Source organism: Tinamus guttatus, unplaced genomic scaffold (genome assembly GCF_059628265.1).
Source record: "Tinamus guttatus ecotype Peru unplaced genomic scaffold, ASM5962826v1 Tinamus_guttatus_pri_ptg000240l, whole genome shotgun sequence".
NCBI classification, from domain to species: domain Eukaryota; kingdom Metazoa; phylum Chordata; class Aves; order Tinamiformes; family Tinamidae; genus Tinamus; species Tinamus guttatus.
In genome coordinates, this window is record NW_028288774.1 from 5,243,221 (window position 1) to 5,259,723 (window position 16,503).

Consider the following 16,503-nt stretch of genomic DNA (forward strand, 5'->3'; position numbering starts at 1 on the left):
AATTAGAGTTACCCAAGGTATGTTGCAAGTGCCTTAGGGAGTCCAGGAGGAGTTTCCCTGCTGCGTTAGTCCTCTCACCCTTATTGCCCCGCATGAAGAGCGTGTTCATGCACGCATGTGTGTGCACACCTGAGTGCGGGTGCAGGGGAGGAATATAATGGAAATTCATTACTTTCCTGCATGGGTGACAAACGTCAGCTTCTTTAATTTCTTCCCCAGAGGGAAAAGAAGGCAGAATGAAGTTGGATCCCATTGAAATTCATCCAAAATACTTATTTTAATTTGTATTTCTGCTTATCTCCTGCCTTACCTTTTTAAAAGTGAAACTTGCCTAACCATTCCTTGCCCTTACCTCTCCTTCCCATTTGTTCCTCTGTCCTGTCCATCATCTAGGTGAAAAGTCTTTAAGATTCTTCCTCATGGCCACCCTAATACACCCTAAAACCACAAAGGAGATTTCCTCTGAAAACCCCAGCCACGTGGTACAAACCTTGATCTGTAGTACTCTTTCATAAATAAATAAATAAACCTGAAAAAAATAATTGCAACATTTATCAGACTTCAGTTTAGAGCAGTTTACATCTGCCAGTAGGTTCTTTCATGCAGGGACATATGTTCCTGCACATGACATCTCCATACAGACAACATTCAACTTCTGCTTCTGCACTCATGTGCCTGGGTGTAAGCCTGTCATCTGGTTTGATCCAACCAGGGCTTGGGAGAAGAGTGATCTTTTATATCCAGGTAACCCAACTCCAGGATGTTTGCAGGGCTGAGTGAGATCAGACCAAGCTTCCTGTTGTGAAAGTAATGGGGGGAGAAATGCTAAAAGTAGTAGGAGATTTATGTGAACAGTGGGCCCGTCCTGCACAAAGATAAACGCATCGGCAGCATGAGCCAGGCACCTGTCCTGGTTACACCACTCTTTTCCCTAAATCTAGAGGAATGTTCTGAAGCTGATTTGGAAACACTGAGTTGCCAGAAAAGGAGCAACACTTTTCCAAGAGCTCAGCCCACCAAGCACCTGGATGGGACCTAGGTAGACTCCTCCAAGTCTTGGATGCATTTTGTTTATATGTTTTCACGCTCCCTCTCTTCACTTGCAGACATCTGCATATCCCTTTTATTTAGTTATTTTCGTGGCTGCAGGTTACAGCTCTGTATTGGTCTGAATATGCCTATTGTAGCACTGTTTGAGACAGTCACAAACCTTTACAAGCCACATGACAGTCATCTCAGCAGCAGCGTAGCGCACATTTCGGTAGTGTTATGTTTCCGTCTACTGTTTCCTCTCTTTCTTGCAGAGAAAATGAGTAAGTAACACAGAGAAGAAAGAGCTATTTAACTTTTTTTTTTAAAAAAAATGCTGCATTTATTGTTTTGAATAATTTCCTTCAATCAGCCATTAAGAGATTATCTGAGAACAAGGGAATATAATTTTTCTAGTAATAAGATTGGGCCTGATCCAAATGCACCGTGGCACTAAAGGAAAAGCTCTTACTGAATTCCACGGACTTTGAATCAAGGATTAATCTCTCAGTCCTCGGCCAAGCAAATGCTTGCTGACTTTAATAGAAATTTATAGAGTAAGGAACTTAGCCATTAGCACCTTCATATCAATAAAGCTGTAAATAATTATGATCTCCCAAAATACATAGATACAACAGGTATGTTCACAGCTTTCAGTGATGTCAGTAAACCACATGCACTTTTAAGCTAAATATGGAGGTACTGGGAGGTACTGGAATTACTAAATTAATTTTCTATGCCTGAAGTACAATGTAACAATGGCAAACATAATAGATGTAGAGTTAACTGTATCACCCCAAATCTGAAGAGCAGAGATTATTTACCCATAAACCATAGAAAGCAATTGTAAAAATGCAAATCATTTCAGGTGGGTGGAGAACCTGTGGTCTGCCTGATACATACTTAATATTTTCCTCAGAGGTTTCTGTGCTTCTATTTTCACTCCATTCTCGTTGAGGGAAACTCCTTTCTCCACCTGAGAGAGCTGCCCCCTCTACCCCCTGCATCCTGCTTTTCGGAGCGGAGAGCGCCCAGTACCATAAATAACATTGCGGGTACGTATGGCGCGGGGTAATGCGATGCTGTGTGGTCTGGCAAGTCATTTAAACGAGATTATACTGTTCACGGGGTGCAGCAGAGCCCCACGGGGAAACCACAAAGAAAACAAAGTAGAGCTGAACAAAATCACTCGGGTTTTACACCCGCTGCCCGGTGGCAGCGGCGGCCGCACGGAGCGCGGAGGCTGCGCGGGGGAGGACGCGGCCGCAAGCAGCGCAGCCGGGAGCCCCGCGCCGCGGCCTCGTCCCCGGCGCCTTCCCACGCGGGACGCGGGACGAGGGACGAGGGACGGGGCGGGCGCGGGACGCGGCCCCTCGCGCCGCGGCTCCTCCCCGGCAGCGCAGCGCGGCTCTCCCCGCGCCAGGCGGGCGGCCCCGCGCCCGGGTGGCTCGGGGGCTGCGGGGCGCTGCGGGCCGTAATTAGGAATATTTCCAGAAGGGCTCGGCGGGCCACATCTGACGTCCCGGCCTCCGCCAGAACCAGGCCACATCAAAGGGACCCTTTTCTTGTTTTCAAAAATGGTCACCAGACAACTTAAAATATACAAGAGCGGGCTTACGTTTTATTGTATAGATGTCTGACTGGGGCAAAGCGACTTACGGTTGCCTGCTATTCAGTGCCGTGCCAAGCGAGCCGAGGTAGCTGCAGCCCTTTGATATTTCAGGGGAGGTCGTATTCATTTCATGTGAAAGGGACCCATTAATGACAGCGCGGAAAGCGCTGCCCTCCCTAATAAGCAGAGGACGGGGCGCTTGGGAAGCCCGTCTGCGCTGGATGCCCAGGGCGGAAAGATCTGGACATGATGGTGCTAATTATGAAAATGTGATCAAGATGGAAGCAATTTGAGCAAAAGTCATCAACGTGTTACTCTTCCACCCACTAGTCTTTTTGGTTTATTATTGTGGCGTGGCGGGGGGAGGGGGAGGAATCTTGTGGATTTTTTTTTTTCCAGAGCACTAATGAAAAATACCCGGCAAATCCCCAATTGTAAATGTCATTTGTGCGTCGTCGTGGAGAGACACCGGCCCCGCAACGCCCCGAGATGAGCTCGGAAGCGCCCGGTACTTACGGAGGGCAAAGATGGGGTATCCCGCCTTCGCACTCTGGCTCCCAGAGTGTCTGTGGATATAGATATAATATAGGTACACACACAGATACGTACATACATACATCTATGTCTACACATATGTATGCATATGCATATACGTCTCTCTCTCTCTCTCTCTCTCTCTCTCTCTCTCTCTCTCTATATATATATATATATATATATATATATATTTACCCTGCTCTGTCTAGCAGCTCGGGAGAGGTTAGGAGTGCACAGGACACAATTTACTGTGGGTCCCCGGGGGAAGCCTTTCCAGAGGGGTTGTTGTTTTAGGAAGAAGTGAAGGATTTGGCCTGCAAGAGACCATCTCCCCCCTTTGCCCCCTTTTGCGCACACCAAGATCCGTGTCCTGCGTGTTTATGGTTTTACATTTTTCTTAATGGACACTGTGTTCTCGTTATTTCATTTTTAAACGTTTGTTTTTACTAAACTGCATTGCTGTCTGTAAGTGGCATTGCAGGAAAACAACACTAAAAGATTAATTGTACAAACATTTATCATCCCCAGATCAAACTCTCCTTGTGAGGTTAGGGCTTAACTTGTGGAGGAGAAAAGCGCGGGGGGGAAGGGGTGGTGAAGGCGGAGAGGGGTGTTTGTGGGGGTTTATGCGTTTCCTTTTATTCCAGGCGACTATATAAGGAAAAGCCTTTTAGCCTTGAAGAATTACTAAATATTAAGCCCACGTTAAAACAGCGAGTAGCTTTCTAGATCGTTTTGCGTTTCTGCCTTCCTCTTTCAGGAAAAGGTCGTTTGATTTCCCTTATCTCCCGACCACTAAATGCCTTTTTTTTTTTTTAATCACTTTAGCGTGTAAGGTAATCCTCTTGCTCCAGTATCTCTTAAAATATTTTATGGTCTTCTTGTTCACCGATACTGAAACATAGTGAAACAAATTTATATTGATCAAGGTCAAACACGTGGGTTTTGGCATGCTTCACTTCAAAGGTGTATTTGTGTGCCCTGCGAGCACATTAATACTAATTATCTCTCGCACACGTCCCCCAAACTCCCACCGCCTGCTTCAGATGCAAATCTAATTAACGAGCTGCCTTTAAGTAACACACAGGGGCAGTGGAATTCACGGAGCTGCTGAATCCCTCGTCTTCTTTTTATATTTCTTTATAGGGAGTCCCATCATATTTTGAAAGTGAGGGCGGCAGTGCGAAGCTAGATGGTAGCTATAGCTAATGAGCCTTGACCAGGCACCGTAATTAAGGGATTAGCTCCAGTTTCTTGCACGTCCATCCACGGGCGCTCGTAACAGCGTGTGCGACGAGGCTGGGCCCTGCTTTGCCCACGCTGATGTGGAAATGACAAAGTCTGCAAAGACCATTTAAATAGTGCATCTGATTTGTAACGGAGCGCGCGCTGCTCTAGCAAGAGCTGGGGGCAAGGAGCCCCAACGCGCCCCCCGCCTGGACTGCGGCTTCGCCGCGCGCCCGTGCGCGGCTGCCGCGCGGGCTGCGCGCCCTGCGCCTCGCGGGGGCCGGGCCGGGGCCGGGGGGGGTGTGTGTGTGCGAGTGTCTGTGTGTGCGAGGCAGGAGGAGATGCTGTGTAATTTTATCCACGCTGCACTCTGGGAGTTCACACGGGCGCGATACCTTTTGCCTCCTCTGCTCTGTATCAATTGGCCGCGGGGCCGGCTATTGTTGCAGGAAGCGGCTTTTATTCCTATGCTCCGCCGCTCCCCGCTTCTCCTGCGGCTGAAATTCGGAGGGTCCCGCGGCCGCGGCCGCGCTGCGCGCCCTGCCCGCGCTCTGCCCCGCGGGGCGCGCGGCACGAGCCGCGGGCGGCCCTCGCCCATGTCCATTGCCCCGGGGCGCGGCGAGGCAGCTCCCCGCGGCCCCGCGGGGCTGCCCCGCGCCCCGCCGCCCGCCGCCCGCCCGCCGCGCCCGCCATGCCACGATGGTGACGCCGCCGCCGCCGCCGCTGCTGCTGCTGGTGCTGGTGCTGCTGAGCGCCGCGGCCGAGCCGGCCCCGCGCGCGCGCCGGGACGCGGGCGGCCGCGGCGGGGTCTACGAGCACCTCGGCGGAGCGCCGCGCCGCAGGAAGCTCTACTGCGCCACCAAGTACCACCTCCAGGTGCACCCCGGCGGCAGGATCAACGGCACCCTCGAGAAAAACAGCGCCTTCAGTAAGTGCGGGCAGCCCGCGGGCGGAGGCACGGCGCGGGGCAGGACGGCGGCGCCGCCGGGGCTCCTGCTGCCCCGCTCCGCGGCTGCGCCCCGACGGGCGCGCTGCCCTCAGCGCCCCGGCCCCGCCGACCTGTCACTGCCCGGGCCGCAGCCGGGTCCCCGCCGGCCTCTCCGCGTGTCCCGCGGGATGCGCTCGCGGCCGAGACGGCGTGAAACGGGGCAGGACGGAGTGAGGGGGATGGCGCGACGGCGGAGAGCGCCCCGGGGACCTCCGGGGAACCCCAGGAGCGCCCAGCCCGCAGCGATAGGGAGAACTCGGGGATGCGTCTGAGCTGCGCAAAGGAAAAACGCTGCTTCCTAGAGGAAGCCCGAGGGTCTCTCGGAGCCCGCGGGAGACATCCCGCAGCAGCGGAGCGCGGCGTGGTTCAAAGCAGCCGGCCCGCACGCAGCCCGGCTCCCCCAGGCGCGCCCCGCTCCGGCCAGCCGGCCGGCTCCGCTTTAGCGCCGCTGAAAGCAGCCACGGCTTGGGGCTCCCTAACACGGGTAGAAAGTGCCGAGCTGTTGGGCCGGAGCTGCTGAGGTGAAAGCCGGGTTTGAGAGGAGGCTGGAGAGCCGTGCGCGGACACCGCATCTTCCCCGGACCACCTCTGCCTCCCGCTGCACCCTGGCAGCTCCGGCGTTGCGCCAGCCTCGCTTCTGACACTGTCTAGTATCCGATACCCGTCTTCGAGGGCTTGAAACCACCCGCCCCCCGCCTTTAACTTGACTCGGGCAGTCACACTGTGACTATGCCGGAGGGCTATGCCGACCTCCTTAATGACAAGTTCCTTTCGCGGTTACCTACACGGCTCTAAAACGTAACCGACTCGCTCCGTCCCACCCTCTGGAGACCCCAGCCAGGGCTTTGTCCCGAACGGACAGCTTTGTGGCTCATCTCAATAAGTCAAGAGCTCTCGTGTGCCTAAGCATTAAAGAGGATTTAAACTTTTTATATATACATATAGGATTAAGTGAACCCCTAGTTCAATGTCAGATTTTTTTTTCCATTTTTGAAAGAGTTCAATTTCAATCAGACATCTAGGGATTTACTGTGTGCCTCGTCTCAAGCAGTGCCCATGCCCTTGCTGTTTTATAGGGTTTCAAACAGTCTTGTTTTGTTCACATGGTTGCAGTATGATTTTGGTGTGTGCTAGCAACAGCTGTGAAATCCCCCTCTGCAGGTAAGTGTCAGTCAGATGTATCTCAAGACCTTTCATATGGTGGGGAGCAATAATATCTCACAACTGTTTCTGTTCCTAGGTATTCTGGAAATAACTGCGGTTGATGTGGGAATTGTTGCCATCAAGGGCTTGTTCTCGGGCAGATACCTGGCCATGAACAAACGCGGCAGACTTTATGCATCAGTAAGTTACTCCAGACTCTGTCATCCTCTTGTGACTCGCTATGGGCACACTGGGTCCAAGGGGAAGCACTGATTTCTTACAAGCAACTGTTTATAGAGAAAACATTTAACTCTGCAATAGATGTCTCTCTGGATTTGTTATAGACAACTAATTAGTATAGTCTTAAAATATTTGAGATTCTCAGAGGAAAGAGGCTGGGTTCTTGTAGCCTGTACTGCTGAGGTATTTCTCATAATTAAAGTCCTGGGCAATTGTACACACTGCACCAGCTCTTGCGGTGCAGATTGGGCATCTCTACCCCAACTGATCCGTACTTATGTTTGCTGAGGAGCTGGGACACTGCTGAGGGGTATAAATGTCAGGTGAAGAGTACCCAGCTGCCATCGAGGATGACTATAACAGACAAGCAACCTACTGACATTAATAGCAGCTTCTCTGCACAGAGTACTGGGTTAGGCAATGAGGGAAAAAAGAGGGCCTGAAAGGCAGGGCTGTAGCCAGAAAAGGAGGTGTGAGAAGGTGTACAAAGATACCTTATTCTGCTTCTTGAAGCAAATGCTTCTTTGTACTTTCCTCCTGATCTTTGGGGCGAAATCTTGGCTCTATTGGTAGCATTGGTCTCCCCTATCTTCCTAGTCAGTAAACCAGTTTAGCTTATACTGCTTTACACTCAGGGGCAGATAAGTGTGTACTTAGCACTGTATACGCTATATGCATTATCTATCTACTTGAATTTCTCTGGTGTCTCTGATTACATCCCTAGCAACTTGTGATCTATTACACAAGATGTTATAGTCTAACAACCGCACTGTGCAGCTTCTCCTCTGGTCCGGGAATCCTGTGCTCTATGGGCAGGTTTGAAGGGGATAAAACAGAGCTGTGTAAAATTTGCTTCCTTCAACAACTGGACAGCTCTGTTAGTTTGAACACTACGGCGCATTCTTGAGCAAGGTGAGCTTTTTCCATGCAGATGCCACCTGGGTAACACAATCAACAAGAGCAGCTCTCAGTTACCTCCCCGTTTCAGTGTATTTTACTCCACCTTTTCAAGAGTGTTTTCTAGATAATATTTTTGATCCAGCTTCTTTAGTGTGTTTCATGTGATGCCCACTGATGGAAGGAGCTATGTACAAAGATGATGGTTCATCACTGGTACAAAAAATTGGACCACAAATAACTTTGGCAATGGAAAATGCAACATACTAGTTCTGCTGTGCCAAGGCTAAATATGGGCTCTAAATATGCTGATTACATTTGGGCATCTTTTTCAGCAGTGGTCTTCTATCAGCTCAAAGTCAGATTCTGCCCTAGAGGAATGAATGGAGAGGCTGAATTTTAAAGGGAGCTCTGGAGTTCTTTCTTGCCTTTATGTCTGTCTATATTGTTCAAAACAGATATCTTTTATTTTTTCCTCCAGATTATTTAGATTGAATTAAAATAAGACTAAATAAATTCTTAGTGAAAAAGCCTCCTACAGTGGAGAAAAGCCAGAGATAGCCCTGAGAGTCTTTTTTTCTTGGACATCCCTCTCCAGGGTGAGGCATACCAGAAGGCAAGACCACAGCTGTTCAGCTGAGTTCCAAGGAGCATCACCTGTGAAAAGCTCCTGCACTACTAGAAAAAGTATTTTTTGCAGCTCCAGCTCAAGTGTGAGAGATACTCAGATTCCTGAGACACTGACTTGTGTTTCAGAGCTGAAGAAACTGCTGAAGAAAAGCTTTCCCACTGCAGCTTCTCCTTTCACAAGGGCAGCGAGGGCTGAAGGCCCAGCTCTGGATAAACTTCCCTGCTTTGCCTTCCTCGAAAAGCTGACTGGCTCCTTCAGTGATGCTCCTCTGCCAGAAATCTGTGCCAGGCCCCCTACTCCAAATGAGATTGGCTTCTTTGGGAATAACTATGCCGGGATCATTTTATGGAACTATGCTGGAATAACCATTCTCGGTATCCTTGGGTCCACCAATTTCTCCATGTCAATAAGATCAGTTAGCTGAGCCTGCAGAGTTTTTGTGTCCTTAGCAGACTGTGCTAACCTACCCTCTAGAGCTAGGACTGAGGCAAACTGCAAGAAAAATTTGCCTCCATATGGCAGTAGCATGGGCTCCAGCACCACAGCATATGAAAACCTTGTCCTCGCGAGGGAGGGCACTTCCGTTTTACAGCTGCGAAATTGAGACATGTGGAGTCTTTTAAAATCTTGTTAAATGCCTATCAGCATCTCTGGTGAGCGAACAGAATCAGCCATGTGTTGCTAGTGGGAAACTGCGGGGCTCCTGCAGAGCCCACGGCTGCGCCGTCCCCGGCACTGGGGTCCTCACCAGCTCCGCCAGCGAGGCGGCTGTCACGGAAAACCTCAGGGAAGGGCGCTGCAGCCGTTCCCCTCTATCCCACTGGGCCTCACATGCACCCTGAGCTGGGGCAAAGGCAGCTACGCAGGCGAGACAGTGGAAAAGGGAGATGCAGAGAGATACACTGCAGAGTTTTTTTGGCTGAGGACCAGATGGAAGGGGACAAATTTTAATAGATAAAATGTGAACATCCGGGAAGGGAATTTGTTTTCCCTTATCGTGGAACTGACGTTTTGAGGGCAAGCACTGAGGAAATGAGCCTAACCCACGGACAGAGAAGGCAGGATGAAGAAGCACATGTCTATTTGCAAGCACATGGCACAGGGACCTGGCAGTAATAAAGGAGCCACTGCGCATCTTGGAAGAGCTCGGTGGCAGGGTGCACTTCCCTTTCAGTACCTCATGCACGTAAAGATGTTCCCTAAAACTAACTGCTGTTCACAGCTCAAGTCTCCTAACAGACTGCAGACTTTCAATAAGTCTAGCTATACTTATTGAAAATCTATACAATTTTACCTTTTTAACAGACATCAAGAGTTGACAGGCAGCAATTAGATCATGTCTCCAGTTCACAGGCATCTTTAGACCTGTAAGCACAAAACAAATTAAACTTACAGCTGAATACAAACCATTATTCTTATTCATGTATCTTAGACTTTGTCATGTTTGTTTTACAGGAAAATTATAATGCAGAGTGCGAGTTTGTGGAGAGGATCCATGAGTTGGGCTATAACACTTACGCATCCCGTCTGTACCAGACTGTGCCCAACGGAGGCAACACCAAGCGCAAAGCCAGCGCTGAGAGACTCTGGTACGTCTCAGTCAACGGGAAAGGACGACCCAGGCGGGGCTTTAAAACTCGCAGGACACAGAAGTCATCTCTCTTTCTACCCAGAGTTTTGGATAACAAGGACCATGAGATGGTCCGACTTTTCCACACAAACACAAAATACCAAGAGAGTCTCCTGAAGCCTCCGAGTAAGAACCAGAGAAGAAGGAGAGGGCACTAGGGACAATGGTGGAGCTGGTATGGGGACTGGAAGTGAGCAAGTGTCTTCAAAATACTTCTAAAAAGACTAAGAGCTGTGACTGTACAACAGACATAAATGTGGACACTTTTTATATACTGCATAATACAGTTGGAAGTCACATCACTTAATTTAGCTATTTTAGAATTATTATTTGTGGTAAAGGACATGTGAGATAAAGTCAGGCTCATTCAAATGTAAATTAGGTTGATGTAATAATTTTGTCAATGACCTTTAATGATTTTCTTTTCTAAAAAAACCCCACATTATTATTATTATTATTTTCATTCTAACTTGCCTGAGGGTATTCCCTCAATGAACTTGTCCTCCCAGATTATATGAACATTTTACATTTACAAACTTTGTGTGCTGAGAAAAAGCATAGCACTTTCATACCTTTTTTGACAGTTTCTCCTAAAGGACTACATTCCTATTTTTATGGAATGCAGAAATCGTAGAACTCACTTATTTTGTAGCACGTACACAGTTATTTTTATTTTATGATCAGTCAGCATCAGTTACACTTTTTGCCACGATATTCAGGTAACCAGAAATTGCAAGTTACTTTGAACATTTCAGTAGACCTATGCATTACTAGAGTATTTTTGAATTTGTTTAATTAAAAAAAAAAAAAGACACCTGATCTTGTGATTAAGTTAAATGAATCTTGGAAGAGCCGGGATTCAGCAATACAAATCCGTTCACCAGTTGATGAATCCTCTTGTAGAATAGAACCCAGAACGTGTTGTGAAAGTTGAATTTGTGGTGTTGATTGAACTTATAATATATGAAAGTCCAGCATTGGAGATAGGAATCTTTATCAGATGCTTTTCTTTAAGTTTTCTACAGAAACTCTTAGTTCTAGGATAAATATATTTTAACTACTTGGGGGAAAAAAAAAAAAAAAAAAGCTGAGCCATGTTGGCCATACAAAACCTGTGGTGATTCACCAATATAAGGAGGCTGCTATGTTCCAATTTTATTAGCTTTTTAAGTGTTTGTTATGTTGATAAAGCAGTTCTAAAATTAAAACTGCAAATCCAGACCAGGATCAATAATCCTGAGTTTTGATTCAATCAATATCAAAGAATATGCTGCTATACCTTTTTTTCTAACCTGAACCTGAAAGTGAACTTTTGCAAAGTTGAGGGGAATCCACATTGTAAGTTTGAGGTAAGCATTAAATTCTAAAAAATTCTCTTCACACCTAGAAAGATGATGAAGCAATTCAAAGATATAGAAATGCTTGACAAGTAAAAGCAATAATCCCAATGGGAGTTGGCCTTGCTCTCTTCACTTCCTAGAGCTCAGTGAAGATAACAAACAGCTGGAGAAAAGAGAGACTATCCTGAAATAACCATTTGACCTAAATTTAACTAAAGATCTGTAAACTTAAAAGTCACATTACATAGAAACACAGTTAGGTGCAAACTCCACTCTAATTCATCTTGATACAAAGGACTATGGGCTATCTATTGAATGGCAGTATGGTCTTTTAAAAACAATTGATAAAAATCTTTCATCATTACGGGGAGAATTCTGTGAGAAACAGGATAAAAGAGTCCATCAAATGAGTTCAGTAAGCCCAAGTAATAATAGGCTTAGTAATGCTCCCTTACGTACAAAGGTGAGAACATAAAGGTATTTTCCTACTAAAAAGTATGCTCTATTACTTCCACCCTTGTACTCTTTTTGCAATAATCTATTAAAGAAAGAAACAATGTTTGAATAAGAAAGTCAAAATTATTTGAATTTTGCTTTACATTGAATCAAAACCATGTAAAATGATACTGAAATGAAGCACATTATTTAATGTCACCTAGAGCATGGAATGGACCTAGGTTAAAAAAAGGATACAGAAAATTCCTGTATCCAAATTCACTTGCTTTTAAAAAACAATTGAAAACATTAGCAGAGAACAGAACAGAAGCAATCTGGCAGTATCGTGTCCTCTGTGTCAGAAGCAACTGAACAGGCTGAAAAGATCACACCTAAGGACTAAAAAAGAAACAAAAGTTTGGGGGTTTTCCATTTTACTCAGTGTCCTGCGAGCCTTGCAAGGTCCATACCCCTGCAGCATTCAAAGTGTCCATTGCAATTGGTTCTACCAGCAACAAGAATAAGATTTTGTCTATTGGTGTTTAGGGGTGGTGGAGTCTTTCAGGCACACTGGGTTGATTACTGCACTATTGCAGCCCCACACTTCCCCTCCAAGGCACTGGTGGGAGCTAAGGGAGGTGACCAGGCAGGACAGAGGGCAGCCTGCTCAGCGCACAAGCCTCGGAGCAAAACCCCGGGAAAGGAAAGCGTGACCACGACGGCCTGGCAGGAGACACCCTGGGCTCAAAGACCACGAGCGCCGCTTCCCTCATGTCGCATTTCTAGCGCTGCCCAGGAGGGTTTTCTTTCTGGCCAGTTTCAGACATTCTTCATCCCAACTGATTAGAAAGCTAGGATCCATCCTCAGCTTCTCTCCGCAGCCCACACTGATGCCGGGGAGCTTTTCTCGTCAGGAAGAAAAGTTAAGGAGGATGTCAGGCATTTTTTTTGACATAATTCTGCTTGTCTAAAGAGAGTGGACAGACTCCTGTTCCCCAAGGAACAAAGACAGCACCTTCACTACAGCTCCAAGTCCCCTTTCTGTCAGCATTTAGACTTCCCTCTGCTTTTCTCAGCAATAAGAGTTTGCTGACTTAGCTTTCTGCCCATTTTTTCTTAAGTTTTCTGCTCATTCTTTTGTCCTTCTACCTCTTTTACAGAGGCTCAAACTATTACCATGATGCAACAGTAGATAAAACTGTTCCCATATTATAAGTGTCATAGAAACAGCATAAATGACAAAAAACAACTGCTTACACATGTTTTGTTTTGAGCTGTATCGTGTGCTTGTTGTTTTAACCACCTTCCCACAGGGAATTTCAATTAAATTTAATACACAGACTGTATTATCTCAGTTTCACTTTTCATCTCAATGAAGTTTAAAATAATAACACTCAGAAAAAGGAGGGAAAGGGAACAAAAGTAAAAATCATTAACTCATTCAGGAAGTAGCATTTTAACTACTGCAGGTAAGTAACGATTTTCATATCAACCTTATTAACATTGTTAGAATTCTTCTTTGCTTAGCCTCATTGCAGCATTTTGAAAGAAATGGCTTTGGGATTTGTCCTTAACTTCTGAGAAATATTACTGTTTCTGTTGAAATACTTTTCAAAGACATCCATTACTTAATCTTTTAGCAATTCCACAGTCCCCAGATACAGACATGCTGAAATCCTATCACTAATAATTATCCCAGTTATATCCCATAAATCATTTTATTTGGACCAGACCCTTCAGAAGTTCATTGGCATCCCTACTTCGTCCTACAGCAGGGATCATCGAGGGAAGCCAAACCTCATAAATTCACCTGCTGCAATCTTTTCGTTATAAATCAAGTAAAATTTCAGTTGCTTTGAGGTTTGAAGACCACTTCAGTGCTTTTATCAGCATTTCATGGTGATGTCTACATTGGCAAGTAATGCTGACCCAGAGCAGACCCCAGATCTGCATAGTAAAACTCCTGGTGCTGAGCACCCAAAGTGCACATGATTCACATTTTCACTCTTTCTTCATCTCCCTCATCTCTTCCACATTGTAAAATATTTCATCTTTGCACTAAAGTCTTTTCATTGAGTTTTGTACCGCACACTTTTTAAGCATTGCTTCACTTTACCAGTCATGGATAAATTACTGGAGTTGCAGTTGAATGCCATTTTCCTTCCAGAACATGAGAACTGTACATTGAGGGTTTCTGGCAAACAATTTTATAACACTTGCTCCCTTCTCATGTGCCCTACTCCAACAGTTGATACAGGTTCTGCAGCAAACTCTAAGCGTTCGAGAGAGTTATTTATCTTCTTTCACTGATCAAGATATGCAAGATGAAATCCATCTGAGCCTCTGTAGAATGGGCCATTGCCAATTTAGATTTAGAAGTCCTTGTTAGTAGTTTGGGATGCCTGGTGGAGATGGGTTCCCAAAGATACATTAGAGCTGCCCCATTCCTTTTGGTTCCTGGGAAGTCCACTTTTGCCACCCTTCCCGCCATTCATTTGTGTGGTACCACAGACCAGAGCCAAGTAAGCTTTGCTGGGATATTCTCCAACTGAGACAGAGATGTTCAGCATTATTTGATCCGGAATGACATGATGCTTCCTCGCTGGGCCTCTGCAGGTGATTAGCTGTGCATTTGATGCAGTTACATTTCTAGACAGATGACATGCGATTTGCTCCGGGACCTACTGATTGATATCTGAAACAGAATTTTTTGGTTTCTTTAATCCTTGCTTTAGACCATCATAGCTTTTATGGTCCAATCTAGCCAAAACTTCATGCAAAATATTCTGGTCTTTGATTCTGGAACTTTTGCAGTTGTCTGTTCATAAAAAAAAAACAAAACCTGTGCATAAATAGCTACCCAACCTTGAACTGTATTAAGAAGCATGAACGGTTTCCCAGTTTACTTGCAAGTTTTCCTCCACTTTCTCAGCATGCATTTTATCTTTCATTGAAGTTCATTTCTCTGTCATCCTGAGATATTATAGTCCTTTTGTGATATTTTCAACTCCGTTTCACCACTTGATATGGATTTTATATTTTTTTCTGCAAGTCCTGCTACCACCACTCATTTACTTCAACAGAATACCCATAAACCACATGGTTTCTTAGAAACCACTTCACGCTTGTAACACTAGCATTACACACTTAGAAAATAAACTGATGATGTTTGAGGACATCACCTCTGTTTTCTAATAATGCAAAAATAAATCTGTTTGCTTACCACAAGCATAAAAATTATTATTATTATTATTATTTTGCTGAGGAGCAAATGTTCCTGAGACTTTATAATGAAGACTCTTAGCCCCAAGCCCCTGTTTCTTTCACTCCACTCCTTTTAAGAGCGACTGGATTTCCTGCCTTGCTTCCTGGTATTTCTTCTCTTTCTTGCTTCTCCTCACAGCTATGCAACCCTCTGCAAAATAACAGACGAAGAAATCCCTCTGACCACATGTGCCTTTGCTTTGGGTGGTTGCATGGACCTGTTTTTCGAAGGAGGCTGGTATTTGTTCAGCTATTTGTTTGACAAAGCTCGACTGTTTCTTATAATTGTCTGAAATGTAGGATGTGGTTACGCCCCCAGCTCTCAGAAGGTTTAGTACAATCCAGAACAGCACAGGCTGAAAAAAATCTAGAAAGCAAAGCTGCTACAACACATTGCTATTAATCACGTATTATTCGATTCACAGCCTCATCAGTAAATATGAGATCAGAGGAGCAGACAAGTAAATACATTTAAAATGGCAGCCAGCAGAGCAGCATCACAGAGAAGCACCACTGAAAGGCCTCTTGGGGTCACAGCTAAAACCTTTTCCTTGTGCTTAGCAGTAAGTGTGCAGAGGAGCAGTGTGAGGTGCTCTCCTTTACTGCTGCTCTTGGTGGTCTTATCTCACTCGTGTGTAGATAAAAATGGCCTTTGCAACTGGAAATGAATGTTTGCCCCAAGTCTGGGTTGTGGAATAAGAGCCCTCAGTGAGCAAAAAGTTTGTAACTGCAAATGTTCCTTTACACACATTACAACCATGAAAATGACAGAAAGAAGAAACGACCAGTTTCTAACCTAGAATCAAGACACCTGATTTTTTTTTTTTTTACATAAAGATACCTCTCCAGAATAACTACAGATAAAACAAGAGGAAATGGCCTCAAGTTGCACCAGGGAAGGTTCAGGTTAGATACTTGGAAGAATTTTTACACAGAAGGAGCGGAAATTTCTACACTGGAACAGGCTGTCCAGGGAAGTGGTGGAGTCACTGTCCCTGGCCCTGTTCAAGAAACATGTAGATGAGTGCTTAGGGACATGGTTTAGCAGGCATGATGCTCAAGGGTTTACAGTTAGACTCGATCTTAAAGGTCTTTTCCAATAATGACAATTCTATGATTCTATGACTCTAAGACATGTAAATATTAAACTGCAAAAAAACCCACTTACATTTATCATGTTTATCTCTAATTTGAGGCCAGATTTTTTTTGTAGTTCAAGTGAAGCTATTGGGCAGAATTCATGCTAAAGCCCCCACTCTATTGCAATGATTTGATTCAGTCAGTAGCAACATTCATCTCTGCAGTTATAATTGTTTGGTTCAATTCCAGCCCAGGCTCGATCTTACCAAAGGTGTTGAAACTTGCTCCATTATTCTCAGTGGACTTGAGTCATTTTCTATCTGACCTGATAACACCGTGAAAGTTTAAACAAGAATTTAGAATATGCTGTGTCTTTTATAAATGCATGCAATAAATAGTTTGGGAGCAAAATCAAACAAAATAGTTATTTGTAAGTAAAAGGTGCCTTGATCT

General features: G+C 45.6%; 1 protein-coding gene across 1 annotated transcript; it reads left to right on the forward strand.

Moving 5' to 3' along the window:
• Positions 1-5,101: 5,101 nt before the first annotated feature.
• On the forward strand, positions 5,102-10,089 carry FGF3 (fibroblast growth factor 3). Its single transcript, XM_088525693.1, has 3 exons — positions 5,102-5,330; positions 6,631-6,734; positions 9,757-10,089. Exons 1-3 carry the CDS (start codon positions 5,102-5,104, stop codon positions 10,087-10,089), a joined length of 666 nt encoding a protein of 221 aa, XP_088381819.1.
• Positions 10,090-16,503: the final 6,414 nt, after the last annotated feature.